Source organism: Marmota flaviventris, chromosome 10, assembly GCF_047511675.1.
Source record: "Marmota flaviventris isolate mMarFla1 chromosome 10, mMarFla1.hap1, whole genome shotgun sequence".
NCBI lineage: Eukaryota > Metazoa > Chordata > Mammalia > Rodentia > Sciuridae > Marmota > Marmota flaviventris.
The window spans coordinates 124,920,744-124,948,690 of NC_092507.1; the positions used below are offsets into that span (position 1 = coordinate 124,920,744).

At 48.5% G+C, this 27,947-nt stretch overlaps 1 protein-coding gene across 4 annotated transcripts; it reads right to left on the reverse strand.

Moving 5' to 3' along the window:
• Window positions 1–8,018: 8,018 nt before the first annotated feature.
• On the reverse strand, window positions 8,019–27,946 carry Bcl9 (BCL9 transcription coactivator). 4 transcript variants are annotated; one of them, XR_011708990.1, is made up of 9 exons: window positions 27,868–27,946; window positions 26,680–26,996; window positions 24,883–25,072; window positions 23,753–23,852; window positions 19,259–21,500; window positions 17,497–17,757; window positions 13,144–13,194; window positions 8,841–9,672; window positions 8,019–8,323 (listed from the first exon to the last, which is right to left on the reverse strand). XR_011708990.1 is itself a non-coding variant. In XM_071618506.1 (8 exons), exons 1-8 carry the CDS (start codon window positions 27,918–27,920, stop codon window positions 9,638–9,640), a joined length of 3,249 nt encoding a protein of 1,082 aa, XP_071474607.1. In that variant the 5' UTR covers window positions 27,921–27,946; the 3' UTR covers window positions 8,754–9,637. The 4 variants fall into 4 exon arrangements, 3 of the variants coding, with proteins under 3 accessions (XP_071474607.1, XP_071474605.1, XP_071474606.1); XM_071618506.1 differs by lacking the exon at window positions 8,019–8,323 and having other exon boundaries at window positions 8,754–9,672; XM_071618504.1 differs by lacking the exons at window positions 8,019–8,323; window positions 8,841–9,672; window positions 13,144–13,194 and adding an exon at window positions 14,009–16,300.
• Window position 27,947: the final 1 nt, after the last annotated feature.

The following is a 27,947-nucleotide window of genomic DNA, read 5'->3' on the forward strand; positions in this document are numbered from 1 at the left end:
GTTAAAAAGGGACCCACCTGGAGAGCATGGAGGAGAGAGTTCCCATTGCATCCCGCCCCATCCCCAGTCCCCAGGGCAGGGGACCAGGCAGCTGACCTGCTTGTGTTCATGGTAAGAAGCTCAGGTGTTTGTAAGTTATCTGGCCCCCTCTTCTCCTCAGCTGGAAGCTTCCAGAACAGGGCCCTCTGCCTGCAGAAGAGGCTCGGTTTGCTCCGGGCTAGGGAAGTACCATTTTCGGCCTTGGGACCGCAGCTGTGCGTCCTGAAGTGCTGGGCAGAGGGTGAGGTTCGGGGCTGCTGGGAATCCCTCTGGGAGCCAGCGGTGTGCTGCCCTCTAGTGGCCAAGGGGCTTGAGGCTCTGGCCCTCCCAGTCCACCTGCCGGCCTCTAGCAACCTGGGATGTCTAACGCTGTCTGCAGAGAAGACGAACACTTTCCGCAGTAAAGGAAAAGGTTCTGCGTGTCTGGCCTGTGGAATCCACCTGAAGAAAGAGGTGGGAGGGGCCTCGGCACGATTTCTGAAGCCAAGGTCCAAACGAAGGTCTGAGAACCCAGGAAGCATTAAGTCGTGAGTTCTGAGGTCAAGTCCTATCTCATATGCACTATTTGTTATTTGTGTGACTTTAGGTAAGTCTATTAATCTCTGATAATAAGTCTGCATAGAGCTAGGGCATAGCTCAATGGTAGAGCATGTGCTTAGCATCCCCAAAATAAAAACAACCAATCGATCCATCAGTCTGCCCATCTGCATTTTTAAGTAGGACTCCAGCATCCCATGCCGCCATGGCTTTTGCAGGTGTGTGAAGCACTTCCTGAGACACAAAGGGTCATATCACGGGAGGCACTGTTCATGCTATGGCCAGAAAGAGCCTCTTCTGGGCTCCTCCCAAGTGTCCCTCAGGCAGCTGTGGGTAGCCAGTGCCATCCAGGATGGGTTGCACTTGGTGATAAGACTTGGTGACAGGACCTTTGAGGTTTGTAGGGTTGCTGAAGCCTCACAAGGTGGTAGAGGAAGCATCTCCTTTGCTTGGAATTGAGAGCCATGTACTGAATTCCAGATCTGCCACTTCCCTGGGCCCTCCGACCTCAGGCCATTCCTGTGTGTTGAGGGCGAAGATGCTGTCAGCCGGGGTGGGGCCGGGTGGGGTGGGGTGAGGCGGACCACTGGGAACTCGTCTGGAACACGCTGTCTGCTCAAACACAGATCTCAAATCTGCATCTTGAATCTGGGGCTTACAGAATTCAGCAGCTACGAATGCCCGGAAGCTTGAGTTATTCCTCGTGGTACAGAGATTTTTAGAGAAGGCAGGTCTGTGCTTTGAAAGTCAAGGTACAGCCCAGGTAAACCAGCAAAGGAAGTGGGCGTGAGGTCAGGGCCAGTGGAGTGGAGCCGTTGGTACTGGTAGGAACGAGGCGGGATTTCACAGAGGCAGGAGAGATCAGGACTCCAAGGTAAGGGAGAGATGTAGGGAATGGCCTGCTCTGAATCACTGCAAAGGACAGTATTCATCAGAGACTGATCTGGAAGGAAATAGAGTGTGAAATAGCAGCAAGGCTCTCCACTCTGGGCACCGCACCGTGGCTTAGAAACCCGGGCAGTGCTTCAGAGGTTTGCCCAGGCCCGGCCTGGAGGCACCTCCGGAAAGCAGCCAGGGGATGCCCAGAGACACAAGTGCTGAGCTCGGGGACTGATTGAGTGTGTAACTAAGGGGAGGGCTGGGTAACCCTCGGGTACTCGATGGGGTCAGACCAGCAGGGCTTCTGGGAGAGGAGAGCAGCCCCTGGAGCTGTTAGCAGCCCAAGCCCGATACGCGACGGTAGGCACAGCTTACCTGGGCCTTGGGAGGAGAGTCCAAAGGCTGAGGGAGCGGTGGCCCCTGGGTCAGAGTGCCCACAATGCCCAGCGCTTCAGTTCTCGGGAGAGGTTATATCACGGAGCAACGGACACCGAGAACCAGACAGACTGACTTGGCCAAGATCACATGGCGGGATGGAGACTTAATGGAGTCCGGGTCCTGGTTGGGCAGCAAGTGTGTGTCACACTGACGGAAGCACTGGAAGTGGACAGCTTGGTGGGTAAGGGGCAGGTGTCCTTCGTTCATATGCGGGGATCGGGCAGCCTTCACGGCATCATCTTTGCAGCATATTGTAAACAAGATGGGTATGTGCGAGCCGGTGCCGAAGCAGTTAGGCCGTTCATGACTGTTGAACATCCCACTGAAACCCCAGTGTGTGAATCCCGTGTGGTAGGCCCTGCCGGCCCCTGACCCCATCCCCACCATACTCCCTTTCGCTCTCCCCCAAGATCTCGACAAGGTGACTCTTTCTAGTCATTCAGATCTCAACTTAAAAATCACTCTCTCACCTGGGAATATCTTCTTGTGTGTGTTTAATTGAGTGGTCATTTTTACACAGATGCAGTAGAAGCCCAGATTGACAGACTCTGGAGGAAGAGTACCTCGGCTACTGTTCCATCCATTAGGCTCCATGTGACCTTGAGCAAGGGACTTCTCTGTGCTTCACTACACTTTAACTATAAGAGGGAATAATAATAGCAATTACCCCTTAAGGTTCTGTGAGGAATAAGCATAAAACATTTAAAACAATGCCTATCATCTAGGAAATGTTGATAAATGTCAGCTATTATCTGTTTGTTTATTTATTTATTGCAGTGCTGGGGATTGAACCCAGGGTCTTGTGCATGCTGGGCAAGCACTCTGCCACTGAATCCCAGTCCCAGTCCAGCTAGTCTTATCTTTAAAATGTCTCATGATCGTCTGTCTCCCCCTCTGTGGTGATCAGCCGTTTGTTCACTGCAGTCTGGTTTGTTCTTTGCTGCAAGCTGTGAACACATGGTCTGCTGTAGGGAGATCATAACCTGACACAGAGTAGACATTCAGGACATATCTGTTAATTAATTTGAGAAATTAAAATAAATGGTGGTTTGTTGTTCTTCAGGAAGGTGTTTCATGGTGATTGATAGACTGCTGCCATTTCTTCTCAGTGATTTGCTTAAAAATATAACTGAGGACAGACTGGTCACATTTACTGAGCACATAAAACCGGGAGGAGGATCATACTGGATGACCAACTGCCTACCCGAATGAATGAATGAATGAATAGATGAAACACATATTAAGTATGTTCTACTGATTTTTGGGGGTCCTATCACGGATTTAGAAGGTGAAACTTAACAGAGATAAATTCAGGGTGCTAATCTTGGGTCCTCAAAATCAATTGCCCACAGTTGGATAGAGGTTTTCCCGAGCAGTTTGTTCAGTGTGGATCAATAGAATGATGTTTTCCTCAAAACTCTAAATGGATGCTGGCTGTCCTGGTACCTGGAATGAAGGACGGGATCATTCTGGTCCACCCTGCACAGCTTAGAGCACACCCAGGGAACTGTGCTCAGACCTGGGAGCCAGACTTGGTAGCAGAGCTCCACAGACTCATGAGCTGGAGAAGGACATCAAGAGGCAGGGCTCAAAGAGGCTGAAGGCGTGTCACAAATCCCAGACCCTTGACTTCTGTAGGCCCCAGGACCATCGCAGACCAGAACGTTATCAGTTACAGGACATGAAGACTGGAGATCAACGCAAGGACGACCTTTGAAATAACCAGAGCTGGGTGTGGATGTCCTCTTGTCACTGGAGAGTCATGAGCTGACACTGGCATTTAGCCAAAGCCCCGTGAGGGTCTCATCCGAGACAGTCTCTGCCTACCCCGACTGTGGTTCTAGGTCCACTGCGTCCTTTGATCCCTCTGGTCAGTTTCAGTCAGAGGCAGGCCTCATTTTGCTCTTCATGTGGTCAGGGGCGAAGTCTGGTTCTCTAATTTGATGATTCTGAACTTAGAGGACTGGTGGCCTTGGTGTAACCCTAGGTGGCCCTGGTGTGACCTCATTAAAGATCGCTCTATCCCCATCTGGGCTGGCCTGGCTTTGGGACTCCGGGGAGTCAGCGGCCTCCACCATCCAGCTTGGGATTTCCCTCTGACAATCCCTGAAGGTTCTCTGGGCGACCTTTCAATGCCCAGGAAGCAGCAGGAGGGCTCTCCGGGTCTCCTGGAAGAGGGGACAGGGTTGTAGGCTCCACCTGGGACTCCTGGCTGGCCAGCCGCGGGCCTCACAGAGCAGCCTTCTCTGCACCTGCAGAACGCACTGCACAGGTCACATGACACCGGTTTCTCAACACATCGGGGGCACCCAGCCTGAAGCTCAGAGAGTTCCCAGCGGACCCCCACAGAGGCAGAGGCAGAGGCAGGACTGAGACCCCTCCTGGGCCTTGGGACCCCTGGGCCTTCTCCCCACGTCTCCACTCCTTCCTGGGGAAGGGCTCTCCCCCAGTCTGCCCCTCACCACGGTGGCTGCTGCTCCTGGCACTCTCTGGTCTCCTTCCCCAAGCCCACTCCACCTGTGCTCTGAGTCCTTGCCTCTGCTTGTGACTTCCTCCTGTTCAATCTTTCCCTCCAGGGCTCCTCCCATTTTAAAATGGTATCATTGGCTTCCAACTCTGCTTGGGTCTGCTCTCTCCCTAAGGGCCCTGCTTGTTCTCCTGCCTGGTGCTGCTCACTGTACAAGCTTCTCTCTCCCGTTTCTCCCCGAAGCCTTCCCCGCACACTGGCCTTTCTGGGTCTGCTCCTTACCCACTCTGGACTCTGGTCTCAGGAGCCACGCTGCTGCCCTGCTGTGCCTGGTCCCTCCCCAGCCTCTGGCCCTGGGCCCTCCTGCTTCACTCAGGCCACTCCCCTGCCCCTGAGGATTTATGTGACTCTCTGCTTTTGTAGCTACTTCAGTGGCTGATTCTTTTTTATCAGGAAAACCATTTCCTCGTCAATTATGTGGGAGAGGAGGGCAGATCATTTAGAGATTTCCTTCCTGTCTGTGACTTTCCATTTCTTTGCTGGAACTTCTCCCCTTGGGATGTGCGGACCCCTCCTGGCTGACTCCTGGAGCCCCTGGCAGGGAGCGCTCAGAGCTCTCAGCTACTGCCACCCTCACACAGGGCCACGTCCTCATCTTACCACCACCTCCTCAACCTGGAGGTGGGCAGAGAGGGGAGGCCCAGGACTTTATTATAGTAACGGAGTAAAACAGTCCATAGGCGGTACGTGGGGGCGGGGGAGACTTACTAGAGAAGAACAAGCAAGGCTGGCTGGTTCCAGGTCCCTTCGCTTTCCTAAAACTCTGTCCTGACCAGAGACCCTGTCTTCACCACAGACGGCAGACAGACCTCGTGGGAGCCACTGTGCCGGGTTGCTTCTGAGTTCAGATCTTCAGATCTGGTGACCAATCCCCGAGGTAGATAAAGAAGCTGTAAAGGTAACTGCAGACATCATCTAGGAGAAATTCAAATACTCTGATTCCCAGACTCGGAGAACCAAAGTACTCTGTTTTTAAATCCACCGTGGACTCCAGAATCTGAAGACGGGGAAGACCCCCAGAAGAGTCTAGAGTAGACTTGCAAAGAGAAGTCTCTGAGCAGTGAGCCTCATCCGGAATCAGTACCTGGCTGATGGGTTTCCATGTTCCTTTGGGCTGATAGACCAACAGGAGAAGGATTCCAGGGAATTTGATGAGATCTTTCAGTTAGGCCACGCTGGCCGGCCTGACCTGCGAGCAGCTTCCGTTTCTTCTTCTGTGCTGTGCCCGTGCCTGTAATCACTTATTCCACGTCCAACTTCTTCACGAGACTCTGAAGTTGGTGAGAGAGGGGTAGAACGATCCCTGGCTGGTTTACTGTGTCTGAAGCGCCTACCCTTGTAGGTACCGATTAAAATAATAAATACAAGAACTAATTATCCAATGGGTAAATGGATAATGTGAACTGGAAAATAGACTTACAAGTGATTACACAAGTTTATTTAAATTTTTAATAAATTACCAAATTGATGTCAATATAAAGATTAGTCCTAACTTATAAAAGTCAGGGGAAAAGCTCCATGATATTGGATTTGGCAATGATTTCTTGGGTATAACACAAAAAAGACAGGAAAGAGAATGAAAAATAGATAGGTTGCACTTCATCAAAATAAAAATTAAATGAATTTTAGTGCACCAAAGGACACAATCAAAAAAAGAGAAAAGGCAGGCCATGAATGTGAGACAATTTTTTCAGATTACATGTCTGATAAGGGATTGATATTCAGAATATATAAAGAACTCCTACAATCCAACAATAACAAAAATTTATTTCAATCAAAAAATGGGCAAAGGACTTTAACAGATATTTCTCCAGTGAAGACATAAAGGTGGCAAGTAAATATACGGAGAAGATACTCAACATCATTATTTATCAGGGAAATTCAAACCAAAATCACAATGAGAGACTACTTCATGCCCTTGGAATAAAAGCTTTCATTAGGACTTTGCTTAAAACAAAACAAGTAACACCCTCTCCCTTCCAAAAAAAAAAAAAAAACCCACAAAAATAACCAGTATTAATAAGAATGTTGACAGATAAGAATCCTAGTCCATTCCCGGGAGCAAAGTAAAATGGTACAGCCACTATGGAAAACAGTGTGCAATTCCTTAACAAAATTAGACATAATAAAGTTCCCATATAACCTAGTACTTCTGGGTATATACCCCAAAGAAGTAAAAGAGGGACTCGGATATTTGTGTACCCACAACGTCATTCATGGGCGTCAAATGAAGAAATTAACATAAACACCATGTCAATGATGAATGGATAAACAAAATACGATACATACATATAATGAAATATTATTTAGCCTTAAAATGGGAACACATCTGTCATGTGGATGAACTTGAAAACATTATAAGTGAATCAATCAGACACAAAAGGGCAAGTAGTGTATGATTTCACTCAGATTCATAGGGTCAGATGGTAGGAAGGTGGTGTCCAGGTCTGGGGAGGAAAGAGAGGGAGGTTGTTAAATGTGTACGGAATTCCCGGTTTGCCTTATGGAAAAGTTCCGGAGATGGATGGTAGTGACCGTCGTGTAACAATGTGAGTGTACTAATGCCACAGCATCTTCATGTGCACTTTGAAATGGTTAAAATAATCAATTTTATGCTAGGTTTTTTTTTTACAACAACAACAATAATGATGATGATGATGATATAATAATAATAATAAAAAAGAATGAGAAAAGGTACCTCTATAAAGCTTCACAATTAGAACTTTAGGACTTTATTCTGGGCTCTTTCATCACGTGGATGAAAATCATAACAGCTTTGCTTTTTATAAAAAAATAGAATCAATATAAAGAATGTTAGAAGAAGTTTCTAAGGAATAGCAGATCAAAATAAATATTGAAATAAAATAGGAATAACTGTAATTCTGCATACAGGCTTAAAAAAGCCAAAGAAAATATAAGATTGGGAGTAAAAATAGTTTTATATTAAAAAGATCTTGGGGTTTTCTTTTCCTAAAATTTCAATGCAACCATATAGCAGAAGGAAAAAAAAAAAGGTAAACTTTCGGTATCAGTAAAACTGTGTTTGGATAAAAGGACATGATAGTCTCACTGTGTGAGATCAGAGAGATGAGACCAGGCACCAAGTATTCCCTGCTGCTCCTTTAAAGTAGGTCTGGCTGTGACAAAATAAGACCAAACTATGAGGGAGCCTGGGAACTCAGACGGGATCTCACGGGGCGTGAGGCTGGACTGGGGCGTCGGCCTGGCGGACAGACAACTAGGAGGGACATGCTGACCATGGCCAGCTATCTGAAAGGCTGCCATGTGAATAAGGACTCCCTTATTTTGTGTCTACATCTAAGGGCAGAATCAATACCGATGTCCAAGGCAAAAGTCCCAAGAAGCCCATTCATTAGTGGCAGAATTTTCTGAATGTTAGAGCTGATGACCCTCGTCAGAGTGGCCTCCCTTCCTATGGAGACCCTGTAGAGCAGCGGGTTGGTTCTCCCCAACACCACGACTCTTCCTTCCAGTTTCACTCTCAGAATCTGGCACCATGCCTGGCTCCTGCATCTTCCCCCCAAGGTCCCTCCGTGTATACAAGGGAGAGCTTGGTACATTGGAGATACTGAAATCAAAGTGGTTTGGCTGGAGCATAGCAAGGTGCCGTGGGCCTGGGAGGCACGTTAGAGGTCTTGGATTTCATACATTGGGAACGCATTACAGGGCTCTAAGGAAGAAAGCGGCCTACGTGATTTGTAGTGTTTGAGGTTTCTCTGTGTACCATGTGGAGAGTAGATAGAACACAGCAGGAGTGAAGGTAGATTAAGAAATGGGGGCTGGGGCTGGGCTCGGTGGTGGAGCACTTGCCTGGCATGCGTGAGGCACTGGGTTCCATCCTCCACATATGAATAAATGAGTAAAATAAAGGTCCATCGACATCTAAAAAAATATTAAAAACAAAAAAGAAATGAACATCATAGAACTGGTAAAAGATGGTAACTTGAACAAGTGATGGAGGAATGTGGGTGGATTTAGATATGTTCTGGAAAAGGTCATGAAAGCATTGTCGAAGGCTGTATTTGAGGAATAGAGAATCAAGAATGAGTCCCAGTGTCTGAGACTGAACTAGCTGGACTGGAAGTTGGGAATGGAGATCAGATCTGGGGAAACTGAGCAGTTCAGTTTAAGACACTATAAGTTTGAGGTGTCTGTTTGTCACCCCAGAGGCAGCATCAAGGTGCCAGTTGACCAAATCTAGACTCATATAAATCAGCTGAGAGGAAGATAGAAATTCTAGAGTTGTCAGCATCCAGATGATGCTTACCGATTGTGACTGGCTGGTGTTGGCTGCTCAGTCCCCAGCCTCAGGAATGTTCCTCTGCTGATGGGGGAAGACGTAGGAAGAGGGGAGGGCAGTGATGCAGAAAGGGAGTCACAGGTAGGATTGCTTTCTTACCATGTCCAAGACAGCCACCACTTCACTATGGAACGTGAACACAGAACGTGGTAACGCTGAGCAGGGAATCTAGTCTTGTCGTCCCTCTGTGCATCTCTTCAGCTGGACAGAGGTTCCCACAGCAGCTGTCGTATCCACTGAGCCTAGCACCGCGCAGCGTGTAAGGTAGATGCTCAGTGCTTTTGTTTAAGTGATGGCGATACTGTCTTATAAAGGTCTGTGCTAACATCAGGGATCCTGCTACACTAGGCTAACAGCTGGATCATTTCTTTCTTGGACCAGGTGACATCTGGCTCATCCTTCGTGTGGATTTGATCTTTGTATTTCCTTGTTGGTATTATCACGCATTTAAATAATCATGATTGTATTTTAAAGGCCTCGCAGGCACCAAGTATGGTCAGAATAAAGAGAAAAATAAATTAATTGCAGTGGGTTGACATTTCAAAACTGTCATTTAATTATTTTCACATTTTACTCAATTAAATGTTCATATATACTTGTATAAATAAATCTGTGTGGGTATGAAACTTTTTAATAGCTCAACTACTGACAAGTATTATAGAGGACTTTACCAAAGACTAGGAGACTTTGTAATTTGGAGAACAAAATAAATCACAGCAATCCTCCATCCCCTGTAACCAAATGCATTTTGACTGAATGTAATGGTGATGACCCTGTCCTAGAAGGTGCCGGGCCCAGCCCCCATTACACTTGACACTGAGAACTGAGCAGCCGAACCAGAGCCGGTGAAGCACGTTCTCAGGTCACAGACGGACTCCTGGGGACAGGCTCAGTCTTCAGGAGAGGTCCTCACAGGGTGGCTGTGGAGTCCCTAAAAGGGAAGCGAGGAAATGAAAGCCCTGGGAGCTGGGTGAAGATCAGAAACAGACACAGGCTCCCAGAAGGCCTTACACAAAGGCCTTTCTATAGTAAACAAATAAATAAGACCTTAGAACTGAAGCTCACCCCTACCATGGATTAGCTGGATGCAGACACCACCGTGAGCCATTCTGCCTTCTACCCTGCTCTGGCCACTGGAGCGGAAGATGGCAGCCTGCACACAGCTGTGCGCTGGGGGCTGCTTCCCAGGTTAAAAAAAATAAACAGATTCTTGGACTTCACCTCTGGCCAGGTATGAGGAGTCAAGCCCCCAGGAGCACACAGGAACGCGCAGGTCAGCCAGCCCAGCTGCCTGCCACCTGTGGCTCCAAGCAAAGACTGACTTTCCTATGACTGGGTTTCTTGAACCAGTTCTTTGGAATCCTCGGGTCCCTCAGATTGCTTGGACTCTGAGTGGGCTATTTTGCAAGGGAAGCCTGAGTTCTTTTGCATTTGGTGAAATAAATGCATTCATCATTTGATTTTGTGTGAGGAAGCGTGTGTGAGACAACCCCTGTGAAGGTTCTCTTTGCCGTCTTTCTGTGATCGCAGGCCCACTCCCCTTCCTCCTCTAGCAGGGTTGGTTGCCAAGTGCAATTAAGCACTGAGCCAGGAGATGACATTGGAGTGTAGTCACCTACAGGTCACCTACAGAACACAGATTCATACCCAGATAAGAAGCCAGGTTAAACAAGAGAGGGAGGGGGAGGGGGAGGGGGAGACAAAGTTTATTATAATCCTCATAACATACTTTCCTTTAAACATTATTATTTAACTCCCTCCATGAAACGTTTGGCCATAAAATGGTTTTTGTGCTTTTTAGACTATTTGCTTTACATGTGTTATTAAAAATTTAACCGCCAAATTAAGATTATATGATTTTTCTTAAATGTAAGAGTTTGTGACTTCCAAAAATTACAGATCTGAGCGAGAGAAAAGAAAGTGGCATTAAGATCCAAATTTTCTAAACAGTATGGGAAATGTGATGCAATTTGATGTTTTTTCTTTTTTCTTTTTTTAAAGCAAAAGGGATGAGTCTTGAGTTTAAGGATTTTGTAAAATAAGCAAGTTTTACTAGTGATCTTCCTGTGGTTCCCTCCCCCAGCCCCCAGCTGCCTTCCACACATTCCAGTTTGTAAATTTTATGAAAAATAATCTGATTGAGCTGGGGCTGCAGCTCAGTGGTAGAGCGCTTGCCTAGCATGTGCAAGGCCCTGGGTTTGATCCTCAGCACCACATAAAAATAAATAAAATAAAGGTGTTGTGTCCAACTACAACTAAAAAAAAAAAAAAAAAAAAAATCTGATCACTTCATTCCCTTGCTTAAAACTGATTTACAAATGTTGTGGTTCAGGGATCAAACTCAGGGCCTCACACATGCTAAGCCCGACCGCTACCACTAAGTGACACCCTAAGCCTTCTTGCTCAGAACCTTGAAGTGGGCCGCTCCAGGGTTTCATGACCGCCCCTTCCTCTGCCCCCTTAAAGAGACCTCCCTGCTGTTTCCCTTTCCCTCACCAACAGGAAACTCCCTCCTTCAAGAGTCACACAGCATCCCCTGGGCTTGAGGCTCTATGGAGACGGCCTGTTGGCCTGCTGGACCAGGGTCAGCACTGTCACACCAGTGGGGACCTGTCTGTGTTAGTGGTTGATCAAACATGGACTGTTTCATCCCAGCCTTAGCCCAGTTCTTACATACAGTGGCTCCTCTACCAGTTTTGTTGAATACATGTGTCCTTGGATTAAAGACGACTTCCTTCTCCTTTCACTACTTTGAAAGTACTCAGAGGAAGAAAAGGAAATGACAAAGGGGTACACAGTTTAATTGGAACACGACTATCTAGCTGGGGTGCTCCCAGCTGCTGGTTAAGCAGAAAGTAAGAATGAATGCAGTGCCAGGCACGTGGTGCCCACCTGTGACCCCAGCTACCTAGGAGACTGAGGCAGGAGATGCACGAGTTTGAGGCTAGCTTTAGCAACTTAGCAAGACCCCATCTCAAAATAAAAGGGCTGGAGCCGCTGGTCAGTAGTAGAGTGCTCTTGGTGCAATCCCAGTATCAAAAACTGGAAATATGTGGCACAACATCAAGAAGTTAAGAATTCCCCACAGTGACAGCAGATCATACAGCCAGTTGGGGTCTAACAGCCCCGTGATGCAGCTGAACAGCAATCACAATATTGAGAAGTTGTGGGAGAGCAGGACAACTGGGAAAGAGGTTGGATCAATTTTTTGAAGAATGACTTAAATTTTATTGGGGGTAGAGGATGTAGCTTTGGGACAGAGAGCTTGCCTAGCAAGTGTGAGGCCTTGGATCTGACCCCCAGCACCACAAAATGAATGAGTTTTATTTTCTCATGCCACATCCTTCATAAGATCACTACAGGATGTTTGTGTTCATTCACAACTGCAGAATCACTTTATTCCAGATTGTGTCAGTGGAAGTGCCACATATTCCTTGTCAGCTCTTAAGAGATAACGCCATGACCCATGCCTCACCACTTACCCTGAGGTGAAGCAGCAGGCCATGACTGACTGCATTTCCTCCATCCAATCCCAACTCAGGGAGAGCGGGTAAGGGAAGACTGGCTGGGCCTTCACAGGATTGTGTATGGACGAGACATTTTTACCACTTATTGATTTTTTTGTTAAAAAAAAAAAATCTTGCATCATTAGTTCCCTATGCAATCGCATGAAGTCTCTCAAAATTTGATTCTATTTCATAAGACGTAGAAAAAGTTGTAATAGCTCCAAATAGACTTGGCTTATCAGACACAACATGATGAAATGGTGGCATATGTTGATAGAGTAAATAAATGAAAGATTTGTGACGTGTTTAAAAACCTCAACTAGCTGGAACTGGGAGAGTTGATCTGTACTGCAGCAATTCTCCAGAAGGGGGCAGCAGTCGCCGAGCCAACTGTAACTGCCTCCTCAGAGGCCGCCCAACTCTTGCCTGCCCTCCAAGGTGGTGCCTGCTCTGCAACCCTTTCCTGACTTGACTCCCCGCTGCCTGGCAGGAGCAAGGGGACAACACAGCATCAGTGACCGTGACACTCTTCCACGGTTATGCTGCCTCAGAAACGAGCCCATGGACAAATGCCAGTCCCCAGCCTTGCTCAAGGCTCTCATCTCACGCTCCACATGCTTGGCTGTTACCCTGTTCTCTAATTCAAAGCAAGAAACTAGTGAGATGGCTGAGTTTGCAGAATGAAAACCTCTTACTATCCTAATGTCTCTAGCACATAAACAGTCACACCACCCAATACCAACAGACTAGATCTGATTGAGTTGGGTTTCTTAAACTCCTAAGCTCAATTTTCTCAAGTGCAGAAGAAATCATAACTACCTCCTTCATAGGGCCCCTCAGAAATCAGCAGGACAACACACGGAGGTGACTGGGAGACTAGGCGCTCTGACACTTACCTCCACATGTTTGCTGTCTGGGGCTCTTGTGTTGCTCAGGCTGGAAAACTGCTGAAGGTGAGAGAAAATGGCTCTTAAACGCACTTGTCGGAAAGAGCAACACTCACAGATCAAACTCAGACCGTGAAACACCGGCAGAGCCCAACTGTACGAGTTTGTCAGCAAATGGTGCTGCACCTGCTGCTCCTTGCTTAGATCCTCTCACCTAGGAACAAACATGCACACAGACGCCCACTCATCGGGGTAAAAGTCCTATGACCAAAGAAGTGCGCAGGCCAGAATACAGTCAAGTGCCCAGAAACACGACACCAAGGCCCTCGGAGACCCTGAGGTGCCACAGGCACGTCCAGTGGGAAGTGGAGTGTGCAGTCTGCAGGGCCAGCAGGGGCGACAGGGAGCCGACGGTGGGGACAGGGGTCAGGGCGGATGAACACAGAAGTCCACGGACTGAGAACCCAGGATCTGCAGGTGCAGTCACGTTTTATCTCGGCAGGAGGCAGGGACACCTCACAGCTGGTTCAAATGGCTGAACATAGCTTTGCCTTCTTAATTATTTTATACCATTAAACTGTCACCAAACACTCCTAATAAAGATGATCAACCGCCCGAGAGGTCAAGGTCAGCCAGGGGACTAGGGTTGCTCTTCTGCTCATAACCAGGACTTCGGGGCTGAGACAGTACAGCATGAACTTCCTGAGCAACGCTTCCTCCGTAGCAAGGAACAGGCTTCATCTGAGAAGGCGCTCTTGAGACTTCCCCTGTCGCCCCAGTGACCAACTCTAACACCTGGGTTCTCCGCTGCTGGGCACGTGGCAACCAGTAGGCCAACCCGAAACACACAGGACCCAAGTGAGCAGAAAGGCAGTTCCGTTTTGTAAGAAACAATATAGTTTATTTTTCTGACACCACAGCTCTGGCGAGTGGTTTTGTACCAAATTTAATGGAGGTCACACAGAACGTTTTACGCATGGGAGGGGAGGAAGGGGAAGGAACCACAAAATCTAAAACAAAAACAAAATCCTGGGTAGCTTTTAGCATCTGTTCCACTCCCACATTAATAAAATTCACTTGGGAATTCCTAATAAAAAGAGAACAGAAAATGAGGTGGGCAGGGGGAGTGGGCTGGGGGTGGGAAGGCCAAGGGAGAAGGCCAAGGGCCCTCCCAGGACAGAGCTCCCCTGCAGGGCCAGGAGGACACCCGGCAGGAACAGGGCTTCGCTGGAGCAGTCCCCAGCAGAACACCAGGTATTGCAGCTGCCACAGGGGAGAGGAGAGGAGGGCCGAGGGAGGAGAACACACTTAGGAAGCGTGGGGGAAACAGAGAAGACCTGATGGTGGGTTTGTGTACTGGGAGAGACAGACAGTGCTGACGAGCACGCGAACTGAAACAAATGTCCTAAGCTTCATTATTTTTAAAAAGAAAAATTTCCCCCCTCCCCCCACCCCTCGCTGAACTTAGTTCCTTTTTTGTGCTTTTCATTAATACTCTGCTCTGAGGTCGTAGTTTGGTTTTTCTATACACTGGAGTTGAAAGAAAATAGTCCAAAGTCTGAAGATGGATTCTCCACCTAAAGTAAACAGCCCAGCATTCCTGTTCTCCTCTTGCCCCAAAGACTAACGTCTCTGCTAAAATCCCTTTTACAATATAGTACAGTACACACAAAAAAATAAAGCCCAAATTTAAAAAAACAAAAACAAAAAAAAAAACATAAAAGAATCCTGGGAGAAGCCAGTCCAAAGGACGTAAACATACAGAGAACGGTGCAACACGTGACCGATGGCGATTCTCAAAGCACGGCTACAGATTCCCAAAAGTAGGTGCCATCATGGGATACCCAAGTCCACAAAAATAATTTTTAAAAAATAAATCTTAAAAAAAACACACCTGTTGATTAAACGAATAATTTGTTTTCAGATAGATCCATACATTCTCAAGTTCCCTCCCCCAAAGCAGCCCTCGGGTCTCTGTCCCCCTATTGCATGACCAACATCAGCACTCCTGGCGCTCCCTCCGAGCAGCTCTCAGGACCTGGAATCTCATCTCGACAAGCATCGGCACATCCAATCTTAGCAGCTTAAAACATCATGTTTCCTGGGTTGCCAGGTCCTTGGCTGAATCCACCCATGCCCACGTCAGCAGCCATGCCCCGGGGCCTCATCTGGGGGGGGATCATGATGTTCTGTTGGGGTCCCATCATGCCCTGCATGGACATCATCATTCCCGGGGAGCCCACAGGCCCGGGGTGTGTGTACAGCCCAGCAGGCCCCCGATCCTTGCCAGGAATCATGCCCACGGCAGCAGCTGGATTGCTCATCAGGGTGGGCTGGCCGGGCATTGTAGATTGTGCTGGTGACATCATCCGATGGTGAGGTCCCATCATGCCTTGCTGGAGAAAGGCTGGTGGTCTCATTGGGTTGTGGCCTGGCATGGATGGAGCCGTACCAAGAGGGATGTCCGGAGTTCCCACTGGCCCTGGACCTCCCATGCCAGGTAATGCTAGTCCCATTCTGGGGGCTTGATCACCCATCATCCCCTGCATGTGCGAAAAACCAGGTCCAGGCCCCTGGGGCTGTTTACGGCCTGGGACTTCCCCTCGAGGGAAATACTGCAGAGTCTGGCTAGGTTTCTCAGATGGAATAATGCGGGATAGGTCAAACTCAGGAATTCCGGTGGCTCCAGGTCGGATGACCTCCTGCAGATCTGGGTCTGTAAACACCGAAGGCAGGCTGTTCCCCAAGACAGTGAAGGAGTCGGGACCCCCTGGGCCTCCGGGTTTGCAAAGTGCTGCATCTGCTGAACTTGGGGGCAGGTTGCTGGGGCGGCCAAGGGGGCCATCTCCTGGGAAACCCATCCCTCCTGGGAAATTGCCTTGTCCTCCACTGGGGCCATTGTGAGGGAACGGGACTTGCTGTGGAGGAGACTGTACTGGAGGGAAGCCCTGGGGGAAACCCATCCGTCCTTGAGGTACCATCGGAGGCTCCTGGGACCCATGCCCCATGATAGGGTTGTGTGACATCAAGCCAGGCCCCATTGGGACCCCATGAGGAGGTATGTTGGGTCCCATAGCATTCGGTGAGGGCATCTGATTGGAGTGAGAAAGTGGCTGGGTCATTCCCATTGGGCTGAGGGTTGGCATCGGAACCACGGGGTTTGGACCTGAAATTCGAGGATTCTGTGTATTAATGCCCATTCCTAGAAAAATAAAGATATCAAAGGAATCAACTCAACTAAAAGCAACTCAGAAAAACTAATAAATCAAATTAACAAAAAAAGTTATTGTGCATCTAATGTGCACAGTTCTATCATGGGAAAACAAAATCCCTGCCATCAAAAGATTATAACACACTTGGGGGGGCGTTTGAACCACGCATATGACATGACTGTGCAGAAGACAGCAAGGGAAAAATTCTATGTGAAAGTTCTAAGTTAATATGCAAACAGTGTTGTCTTCTTCACTGGAGACAATTTAACACAGGAAGAAAATAATTTGCCTGAACGACTGAAGTACGGCCCTTTTTGGAGACACAGGATTATTGGTTCCACAAGTCCAGTGGTCAGGAATAATAACAAAGAACCCAAACGAGTCTTTTTTTCCAACTGACACCTGGCATTATTTTATGTTGCCTTCCCAAGAGACCATTTAACTCCAGGTTACAAGACACGTCAAGGCAATGACAGCGATGACGTTTAATGGAAAAGGGGAAGTGTCCTGTCTGCCAGTCTCTGGGATGTCTAAACTTCTGGCCTCCCTCTGGACCGTCACTGAGGGCGGCAGGGAGGGCGTCTGTGCCCGTCACCCAGCGCGGCCTAACCTGGTTAACTGGGATTGCCATCACCTTCACCACTGAAGATCACGCCTTTTTTCTGAGATTGGTGGGGGCAGAGGTGGAGGTGGGTGAAGGAATGAAGGCAGACAGAGCAAACGGTGAAAGGAAGACTTTTATTATCACCCTAGTTCTAAGAAAGGACTCGTCTAGGAAACAGGGGCTTTCCACTCTCTGGAACCCTGTGGTGGCTGGTGGCTTGAGGGTGCCTTTCCAGGAAACCACGTGAGCGCTAATGACATTCCCATCAGCATGCGAGAAAGAAATGACTTCAGCATGACTGCAGGAGGACCCCAAAGGAAAAAGTCCAGAACCCGCCAGGTACACAGAGCAGGGAAGCCCTCTCACACCCTCAGATGAGCTGATGAAGAAGGCCACCCTCCTCTAGTCAGGCACCTCAACTCCACTGAGACTGACTCTGATGGCACATGGCTAACTATTCAACGTCCACCTGTCACTAAGAAAACAATTCAGGAAGTTTCTCCCTAGTCAGCACCAGCTCCACACCCCGTCTTTCTGGCTTCTTACCTGGCATGTTGTTCATTGACGGCAGGTTGGGAGAACGGGCTGGAGGGGAGTCGTCATCAGAGCTGGCCACAGTCTTGATGGCATCATGGTACAATGGGGTCGAACTGGGCATTGCGAACTTGGACATTCGAGACATCATAATTGAGAGAGGGTTCTGGGAGAGGGTTGGCTCTGGAGGCATAGTGTAAGGTGTGCTCGAGGGAAGACTTCCAGGGATATTCACGGAGGCAGGCTGGCTGGCTGTAGGCGGTGGAGGGCCACCTAGGAGAACAAAGCAAAACAAAACAAAGATGGGCAGGGAGTCCACTGGTTCTGAGAGCTACTGGGCCCTATGATTATGAACTGGCAAGGCCAGGAAGGAGACAGATGAGCAGGACAGTGTTATTAGACCAAGGACACGAGTCATCAATCTTCTAGTCAAGCTCTCTGTGTGTGCAGAAGGAGACTGTGGCGTGATATGGAGGTGACGGATCAGCAGATGTGAAGACAAAACGCAGCAGGGATACATTAGAAAAATGAGATTACGAACGACCATTTCATTGAAAAGAATGTGAAATGTAAATGGAACTCTTTCCCTTGCCAGTCACAGTTTAGAGCCTGATCCAGGTATTAGAACCCCGTGAAGCCAGACTAGTGCCCAACCCCAGGTCCAGCCATATCACCCTACACAAACTCTTCGTTTCCATGACTGCTACGGGTTAGAAGCTCACACCTAAGACAATGCAAGGTTTGGAGAAACAGTTGGGCCACAGCCTTAACCTAATCAATGAATTAATCCCTGCTGGGACCAACTGAGTAGTAGCTGGAGGCCGGTGGGCTGTGGCTGGAGGAAGTGGTTCGTGGGGGAGCGGCTATGGGGTATGTATTTTTTATCTGGAGCGGGCAGAGTCTCTCTCTCTCTCTCTCTACTTCCCTCTGCCACACTCTTCTGCCATGATGTTCTGCCTCACCTTGAGTCCCTAGGAATGGAGCCCGCCTTCTATGGACAGAGACTTCTGAAACCATGAGCCCTCAAATAAAGTTTCCCTCCTAAAGTTGTTGTGGTCAGATCGTTGAGTCATAGCAGCAAAAAAGCTAACTAAAACAATGGCCATGATGCTTGACCTAAGAAGGTCCGAAGCAGCTATCTACTCCACTGTTTTAATGACCCGCTTACCCCAGAGGAAGACCCTTGGCTTGGCAGGACAGGCCTCCCATCTTGTTCTGGTTCTAGTTTTCTCGGGTGGAGACTGTACCAAAACCAGTATCACACCTCAGGGCTCTGGTTCCACCCACGAAGCTACTATCATCAGTGAGGGTCTCTCCCAAGAAGAAAATATGAACAAACTGCAGCTGATCTGAGGAAATGGAGTTTTCTGTGGGCAACTATAGTTTCAAGAACCAAACAAGTCTTAGAATAGCCTCCCTCTATTTGCGTGGGACAAGACTCAGTCACAGCCCCTTGAAGTGGGTGGGCCCAGGGTCTGAGGAAGTCACATTTCCCCACTGTTAGGACGTCCTATCTCGCCAGTCTGTGTTCACTGTGCTCATGTAAGTCCCCTCCTCCTTCCACAGCACCCACCACACACAGACACTTTGTAGGGCTGGGTACTTGTGCATACACCTAACGCAGTACTCAGAATGATGCACCTTGCCACGAGTTTTGGCAAAGGCCACTTCCTCTGGTTACATTCAAAGACACCAATTTTCTTAAGCAAAGTCAGGGTCTGGCAATCTCCAGGTATGAGTGCGACTGTGAGGATGCCGTTGTGAGGATACTGACCTGACTCTACACTTCCCAGCATGGCTGGGGAGGCCATGGTGAGGGGAGCTTTATGGTTTGGAGGAATCCCAGGACTCTGAAGGGGAGGTTTGGGAGAGGAGGTCCATCCAGGTGACGGGGCAGGAAGTGATGGAGACTTGAGGTGAACAGGCGAAGCAGCAGCAGACCCCAAAACAGGGGGGGACTTAATGGAAGCAGCAGCAGCTGGGCCTGCCAGCATGCCTGCCAGCTGCGACGGAGTCTGGGGGGACTTGAGGTTCCCCGAGGGTGAGCCCAGCATCGGGGACTGGACTTGGTGCATCGTGGGAGACTTCAGAGGGTTGATGCCTGGGGAATGCACCTGGCTGGCTGCCACAGATATATCCAGGGGCTTGCGTCCCAGGCCACGCTGGACGGGGGGAGCTGGGTTGAGGCTGGTGGGGTTACTCGAGGGGTTGAGAGGTAGTGGTGGCATATGACTGAGCCGGCTGTTAGTCCTTTGGTCGGGCCCAATTGATTCTCTGAGATTCCGCAAGCCACTGCCGCTGCCTGGACCCTGAGACATGGGAAGGAATGGCCTGGGGCCCATGCCATACTCCTGCTGAGGGTGCTCACCAAATGGCAGGGGAACCATCTTCTGCTGGGCAGGCAGCATGTCTGAGCCGCCTGGGCGGGACTTCATCGACTCCTCAGGGCCCGCGCCAGCCTCTCTCATCTTCTGAGGTATCATCTGAGGGCTGGGTCCCACGCTGACATTCAGATGCACGTCTCCCTTCATCCCACCAGGAACCATCCCAAACTCAAGTTCCCGACCAGGGCCTATCTGTGGAGGCATTCCTTTTGGAAAGTCGCCCCTGGAAGGACTCAGCGGGCCCTCGACTGGTATCCGCGGGAAGATGGGATTGTTCCCGGGCTCCATGTGGCGCTGGGAGCCTGGGATCACCCTGTTCACCTCCATGCTGGGCCTGATGCCCTCCATGCCCATCCCTGGGGGGAGACCCAGCTGCTTCTCTGCCAGCTGCTGCTGAAACATCTCTTCAGACAATCCTTGGGGGTTTGGGAAGCGCTCCCCTCGGCCAGGACCGCTGAAGACACCTTGGCCGGGAGGGAAGTTTCGACCATCTGGGATTTTTGGCACATCGTCTGGCCAACTGACTCCAGAGAGGCCTGGTCTAGACGCAGGGTTGGGCACGTTTGGCCCCTCCATTTCAGAGTTTATCATTCCTGCAAATCCCGGGAGGCGCATCTGGCTCCCTGGCATGTTGGGATGGGGAGCCATGCCCCTGGGGGGCAGAGAATGCGAAATGCTGATTCCATCAGAGAACGGCTCTGCAGCCCCGGGTGCCCAGCCTTCACCAGGGGTCACCTGGTAGGGAGGGGGCGGCCCTCGGCCCACAGCCCTGGGCCCGTGCGGGTGGACCAGCACGTCCTGCAGGGAGCACTGCTGCACCACCACTTGCTCCTGCTTCCTCCTCTTCTCCTCGTAGAACTCCTGCTGCAGCTTCAGCCACGCCATCTGCTCAGGGGTCATGTGCTCCAGGTGGTCAGGCCCGATGGGCCCAGACTGGGAGTTCACAGAAGGTGGAACCATTTCATCTGGAGAAAAGGGTACATCTCTATGTCCTTGAGGGCCAAAGGGAGCTCCCACATCTGTCCGGGGCCCAGGACCCTTACCCAGGCTTTGGGACTGAGCCATCATGGCCTGGATTGGCCCTTCTGTTTTTTTCTGAGGTCCATCTAATACCCCAGGATTCTGCTGGGGCCCCCCACTCTGTCCTCCTGAGAATTCTTTCTCATCAGGGAAGAGCATACGCTGGATGTCTCTGAGGGTCTGCAAGGAGCGCTCACGGTGCTCCAGCTGCTCCTGAGACAGGCCGTCGGGGTTTTCTCCCAGTGTGGGGGGCTCGCCACTGGACACTGATGGGGGTGGAGGGGCTTTGGGATCTGCCGAAGAGCTACTGCTCCCCTGGGAGACAGGGGTCACTGCTCGATTGTTGGGCGTTGAGTTTGGCCCGGGGCCGTCCGGGGGCAACGGAGTGGAACTGGCAGGACTGCCCACAGGAGCAATCAGTTTATTCTCCACCCCAGGACTGTCGTGGTCCAGGGGACGTGGGGGTGCCACAGGCTTGGGTGCTGGTGCCGGAATGGGTGGAGTTGGCTGCAGTCTGGTGTTCTGGGAAGAATTCTGGTCCTGGTTGGCTGGAGCTGGGGGTTGTTGTGGGAGAGGTTTCGGATCATTGCGAAGGGCAGATATCTGTGTATTCTGAAGATAAATGAGATTGTTTAGATCATTGGTAAACTGAACAGAGGGGCAATTAAAAGAGCAAGATACGTTATAAAGGACTTGTCCCAGTGACATAACTCTATACTGACACTTGATTTTGAAATTATTTACGTACAACCCTTCTTTGGACATAGAGATGTTTCGATTTTTTTTTTTTTTAAACCTTACTGTCAAATGGCATCCTCTTTCCCTTGTTGAAGATCAGGTTCCAAAAACTTTATAAGCATGCCAGGGGAGAGCCACTCTGCCAAAGAGAATATATCTGAGTATCTATTTCGGGAACAGGTTTGATATCACATGTCTACTATGTGTTTTTGATTCAGGGAAAAGATTAGTTCCTTGGTATGTGGGAGGCTACACCTAACACCTTTTTCTTTTTCCTGGAAGTACAATAGGGTATGCAGACTTATCGTCATCAATCAAAAGGTCTGATGCTTCACTTGTAGCTCTGTGCTCTGCCAGCTACATGCAGCGGGAGGCCACTCCATGTCACATCCCCTCTGGCAGGGTGACGACTGAAGTGTTCCCTCCTTGAGTTTCCAGGGGCCTCACATCTATGGTTTCTGTTTTTAGTTTGTGATCACTGATTCTGTATCTGATAAGAATTTGTACATTAACTGTAGTAGGACAATCTGCAGGAAGGAAGCGTGTGCACACAAGTCTGAGGTTATCTAGCTGGCAGTGTCCCCTGATCTGTCCCTTCCAATGGACAGCAGGCTGCCCTTTTCAATTTATTAAGTACTCTGCTAAACTGAGTCCTGATAAAAGCTCCCTTACCTACACCTGGTGACACAGACACTACGACTGTCTGGAGAAGGATGTACATGTTCTAGGTCTCGACTTCAGCACAGCTGAGACTTCAGAGGGTTAAGAAGGGCCTGGTCTACAAACTTTCTCAGTTATTTTTCACCAGCTGTCAGTGACCCTCCTAATCCCTTTCTGGTGTTCATTTGTTCCTACTTGTTCATTTAATCCATTCTGTATTCCTAAACCCACAAGGCTCTTAACTTACCTCCCCACTTACTCTCTGGAATGTTTACCTTTGGGTAAATCTGCACATGAATTATTACGTGTATCTACACAAATGAAGAACTTATATTTCATATAAGCAAAAACATCCTTTGAGTATTTATACTCTGTGAAAAAATATATACACAAATGTTTCATTGGAAGTACTGATGCACATTTGTCTGTAGATATGTTTGTATGGGTAAACTCAGCTCAATCTGTTTGACTCTGTACAATTCCACTTTTGCAACTCCTCAACTGGAGCCTGGAGGTCACCCCAATTTCCCTTGTCGTGCCGTTTCAGGTTTGGTTTGGTTGGCCAGGTTAGAGGGGGGTAAGATTTAATAAAGCAACTATAGTCAAGGAAACTGTTTCTCACTACCCCTTTCATTTCAGATTTGGAGCAATGGATTATTACTAATTCCCTCCTTAACTCCAATTCTGATTACATTTTAGCACCAGAGAAGGTGGAGGTGATAACTGTATTAAGAACTATCATTAAGTCAATAAAGCTCGACTGAGTTGCAAGGTACCCAGTGGACCCCCAGACGACAAGCATTTTAAATATAATGGTATTCACTCTCCATCTCTGAGTAGTGCAGATACCTGGGAAATATAAAATTCCTAAGTTCAGGAAAGCTCAAGCTCTGCTATGTCCACAGAGATGGAGATTTCTTTGATACACAAAGTAGACAAGATGGCACCGATTTTATCTGGAATTATAACTTTGCTTACTGTCATTTAACTTTCCCATGATTAAGACTCATACCAGTATCAGAGTTCATGCTCTCTGAACACAGGGACTGTGTCTTGAGCTTCTTAGCATTCCCCACAGCATCTGGTGCAATGCCCGGACGATGCCAGACACCAGAAACGTCGTTTGGTTCAATTTAATCAACTATATGCATTAAAATAAACACTGCATATTTCTTCTTCAACTAATTCAAGAATGTTATTTTTAAAAAAATCTGCTCTACACATAGGGTTGAATTTAGATTTTTCCTAGAGATGGTGACCCTGAAATATCTGTGTAACTCCTCTTTTGTTTAGCACCTTCTTCCCCTTACACGTCATCAGTTTACCAGCATCTGATAGAAAGGCACAGTGTGACATGCCTAAGGCCCTACAATGCCAGGGTCACACTAGATACCCAGAATACAGCTCCTTGTCAATCACCACCCCCTCCTGGGCAGTCACTGTGGACCCACTTCTCAACCACATACCAGAGGGGCTGTGCTTCTGTCCGCCTTGCTGCTGGAGATGTTCTGGATGTGGAAAGAGACGATGGTCTCAACCTGGCCCTTCAACACGGCTTCGGCAGCTCTGCAGAGACAAAAGGGCAACGTGCTAGGCCATGTCTCTGTCTCACTCACTGTGACCCCAACTGGACCCCACGCTGGACCTCTAAGGGAGTGGAAGGAGAAGCACCAAGAACCACCAGAGATGTTGGATAAGAAGAAACCAAGGGGCCGGGGGTGGCTCAGTGGTGGAGCGCAGCCTGCCATGTGTGAGGCTCTGGGCTCGCGTCTCTAAATCAACAACTAAAAAATAAATTTAAGAACAGAAGAAGAAACCAAGGGAAACATTTTATTATCATCAAACACCTGAAACTAAAAGACAGCCATGAATGTACCCCAAAACAGGCATTAAAAAAACAAAAAACAAAACCCCAAACTTTCTTCTTCTTAATGAACCTACTATTAAGGTATTTTATAGAAGATCCTAGTTCAAAATCCCAAACTGAGAAGTGTGAACACTAAAATCTCAAAAACACCCAGGGATAGGGAAAGTTTAAGTTTGTTAAGATTCACTTTTTATCTTAAGTGAAAAAGAAAAGAAAAAAAGTGCACACAGGGTACTTTTTGACGAATAAACGAATAAAAATCGATTCAGCCATCCACTCAGAACATACATAGCAAGACGTTCATGGTAGTTATGTTTAAAATTCCAGAGGTTTTTCTTTTTAGTGGTTTTTTTTTTTTTTTAATTTTAATTATTCCACTATAGACAATTACTACTTGGGGCATTTAAAAAATAATAATAAGCAAATTGTAGAAAAAGTATTTATTATATAATCACTCTTCTATGTTTAAAAAAGGTAGATGTGTATATTTGTATTAGCACAAAAAATTTCTGAAAAAAAAGTCAAGGAAGTATTATCAGTGGTTGCCTCTGGGGAGTAGGATGGGGAAGGATTTACATTTTATTTTATCTCTTTTTGTACTATTAACTTTACATGATACAAGAGGGGGGAAAAAAATCAATCTGCAAGGGGAAGGGGAATAAGAACTAAGGTCCCCTCTCCCCACACACATAAGTGACGTTCAACAGCAAGACAGTGCCATCAACTTACTTATTGGCCATCTCAGTAGAAAACACATACACCACTTTGGCTGGAGTCTTCTGAGCAGGTGTGGGCTCTGGGGCAGTAGCTTGGCCATGGGAAGGGGTGGAAGACCTGGGAACTGTGGCGGTCGATGGGGTCATGGAGTGTGGTGTGTGCTGGGAATCCTGGGACTTTATATGGTCAGCAGAATTACATTCTAAAAGAATAAAAGACTCATTGTCATGGAAAGACTGAGACTCTTTTTTTTCTGCCAGCATTTACAGCATCACAACACAAACCCACCTTGAGAATTTCAAGGAGAAATTATCTTGTTAAGAGGAAACCTTCTTTTCTACTTATAAAATTTCAAACACTCTTCTCCCTACATGACTCATTACAAAGCACCCTCCCTCCTCATTTCTGTAAATAGAATACATCCTTCAGGTATCAGTATAACTGTCCCTCCCTCCTGGGAACAGTTTTCAAACTTCTTGGACTTGCCTAGATGCCCCAGCTAATGGAACTCATAGTCCCCTAACTTCTCTTACTTCAGCATTCATGAAATTTCATTGTTTGTTTAACGATCAGCTTCTAGATACACTCAAATCCTTAAGGAGGCTATTGCATCTATCTTACTGACCATGGTACCCCTAGCATCTGCATGGTGCTGGCCCTCATAGTAGGCTTCCCAAACTTAAGGAGGCCTTCCAACACCTGAGGAAGGAAGGAAAAGAGGTAGGGAGGAAAGAAAGGGGGAACAATCACCCAGGTTTTCTTTTCTTTTTTTTCACAATATTGGGACTTGAACCTAGGGCCTCTGAATGCTAGGCAAACCCTCTACCCTGAACTAAAACCCCAGGCCTTTTATTTTTCATTTTGAGTCTCCAGGCCAAAGACATGCATAAAAATGTGGCTAGCCCTGTGAGGTACCCTGTCAAACTATGTGCATCCTCCTGGGCAGCACTCAACAAGGTGGTTCCAGACTAGGCTCCAGTGAGTAGAAAAGTGAGAAGAATCAGTTCCATCACACATCACTAAATTGCCAGGGGTGGCCTTGAACTGATGCTCCTCCTGCTTCAGGCTCCAGGCTAGCTGGGATAACCATGAGGCCAGCTTTTGCTGCACCTGGCAAGGTTTTCCATTTTTCATATGGGTTCCAGTTCTTGAAAACTAACTTCACATTCTGGCCTACAGTTAGATTTTTAGTCTTACACTAGGAGGAGAAAAACCTAAAATCACATATCATACCCCTTTCTGGCTGACTCCACTTTGGTACCTGCCAAATCTCTACCGCATCTGGTAGTCACTCATTCCTGCCACAGTGAAATCAGCTGTGACAAGTCTAGAGTACTGTCAGGGCCATCAAGGCTTCCTCTTGTGTCTGGAAGCCTGGCAAAGTGGCAACCAGAGAGCACAAACCCAAGCCCAGGGGGACTACTCGGATGGAGAACAGGAGGGGATGCTGGAGAACTAACTGCTCCACTCTAGGCCACTTGCAGAGAGGCTGGAGCTACTGACTGGAAACTGAAGGAGAATCAGCACAGAGGCCAAAGACATGCATAAAAATGTGGCCCGCCCTGTGAGGCACCCCGTCAAACTATGTGCATCCCCCCGGGCAGCACTCAACAAGGTGGTTCCAGACTAGGCTCCAGTGAGTAGAAAAGTGAGAAGAAACAGTTCCATTACACCCTGTGAGAACTCCTGAATCTGACTCCTGTTCTCCCCACTTGACCGACACTAGCCTTTCTGGCCTCCAACAAATGTCAGAGGCTTTCCCTCAGGACACCGACTTCCCTCTGAGTCTCAGGGGTCTTAGAGACATACCTTTCGTGTCAGAGTCATCGTTTGGAGTCCCAGGATCTCTCTGATCAAAGGAGTCGGCGGAAACACTTCGCTCCCTTTTCCCCTTGCCCTTGGCACCATTTCCAGCCCCATTCTTCAGCCCCATGCTCCCACCTGGGCCAGGGAGTGCTTTAGGGGTATGGCCCCCACTCTTGGAGTCACAGGGGGATGGCTGGGATTGGCTGGCTGAGCCCCCCTGTTTACCCTGATTGGAGAATTTGGAATCCAGCTGGGGGTTTCCAGATGGGGACATCACTGTAGGGGGACGGACCATCACCTCCTGCTTTGACTTAGGGCTACTAGAAGAAACAAATAACAAAAGGAGATAAGACACCAGGCACAGAAGCAGCAGTTTCCTCAGTGGGTCCAGGACACCCTAAGGACTAAATAACCACCCCATGTTGCACCTCAGCCACTTGCTCGTTCCCATTTCAAAGCCATCCACAGAGGAGGATTGAACACAGTGGACTGCCAGGTTTCAGGAACCCTGGTCACATGGGGACCCATCTCTAGGCCTTCTGTCAATAAAGGACAACGGTTTCTATGTACACAGGGAAGTGACTCTCACACGGAGACTAGTTTAGAGTCAACAAACATGCACCCCCAGCCTGGTGACAGACAGCTGTGAGGAGAGGCCAGCTTCCCTGCTGGGAAATGTGGACAGTCCCAGAGAGCAAGAGGGAAACCCACGGTGCCTGGAAGCTTAGGGAGACCCTCCAGGACGCGAATCCCTCCCAACGGTGCATTTTACCAAAACAGGGTAGACTGACCACTGCCCCAGTGGGGGAGGGAAAGGCTCCTTTCAAAATGACAGCTCAAGTTCTGGGTAGCAGAGGGAAAGCCGGCATGGGACTGGGGCGACTGTTTCACTTCTGCAGCCTCAGGCCCTCACCTTGCCAAGGTTAGCAGACTGTCCTGTTGGTCTTTGTATGCGAGTTTTGGCAAGGTGTGCAGTGGTAAAGAGGAGAGGTCCGAGAAGGATGAGTAAAGAACACTACAGGGCAACTACATAAGCTTTGTCATTAGCCCGGTGACTCTTCTGTTCCTATTTACTATTCCATTTCCCTTCCTTTCCTATCTGCTTCTAACCCAACACACCGTATCATCAGTAAGTGTCTGTGGTGCGCCAGGAATCCCCAAGGGGCCGTGGGGAGTGGCCCTTGCCCTCACCTCTGTGCGTTTCCTGATGGAGAGTTCCTCACTTTAGGGTTACTGGAATGCATTGATTGAAATCCTGAGCTTGCAGTCAC

Bases quoted from the DNA above. Each gene is read 5' to 3' on its own strand.
- Bcl9 (XM_071618504.1), bottom strand. From the start codon at position 27,920: ATGCATTCCAGTAACCCTAAAGTGAGGAACTCTCCATCAGGAAACGCA. The intron at 23,853-24,882 runs GTAAGTTGATGG...TTGTCTCTGCAG, and splicing joins TCTACTGAGATGGCCAATAA to AGCTGCCGAAGCCGTGTTGA. The intron at 16,301-17,496 runs GTAAGAAGCCAG...CTCGAATTTCAG, and splicing joins GTCAATGAACAACATGCCAG to GTCCAAACCCCGTGGTTCCG.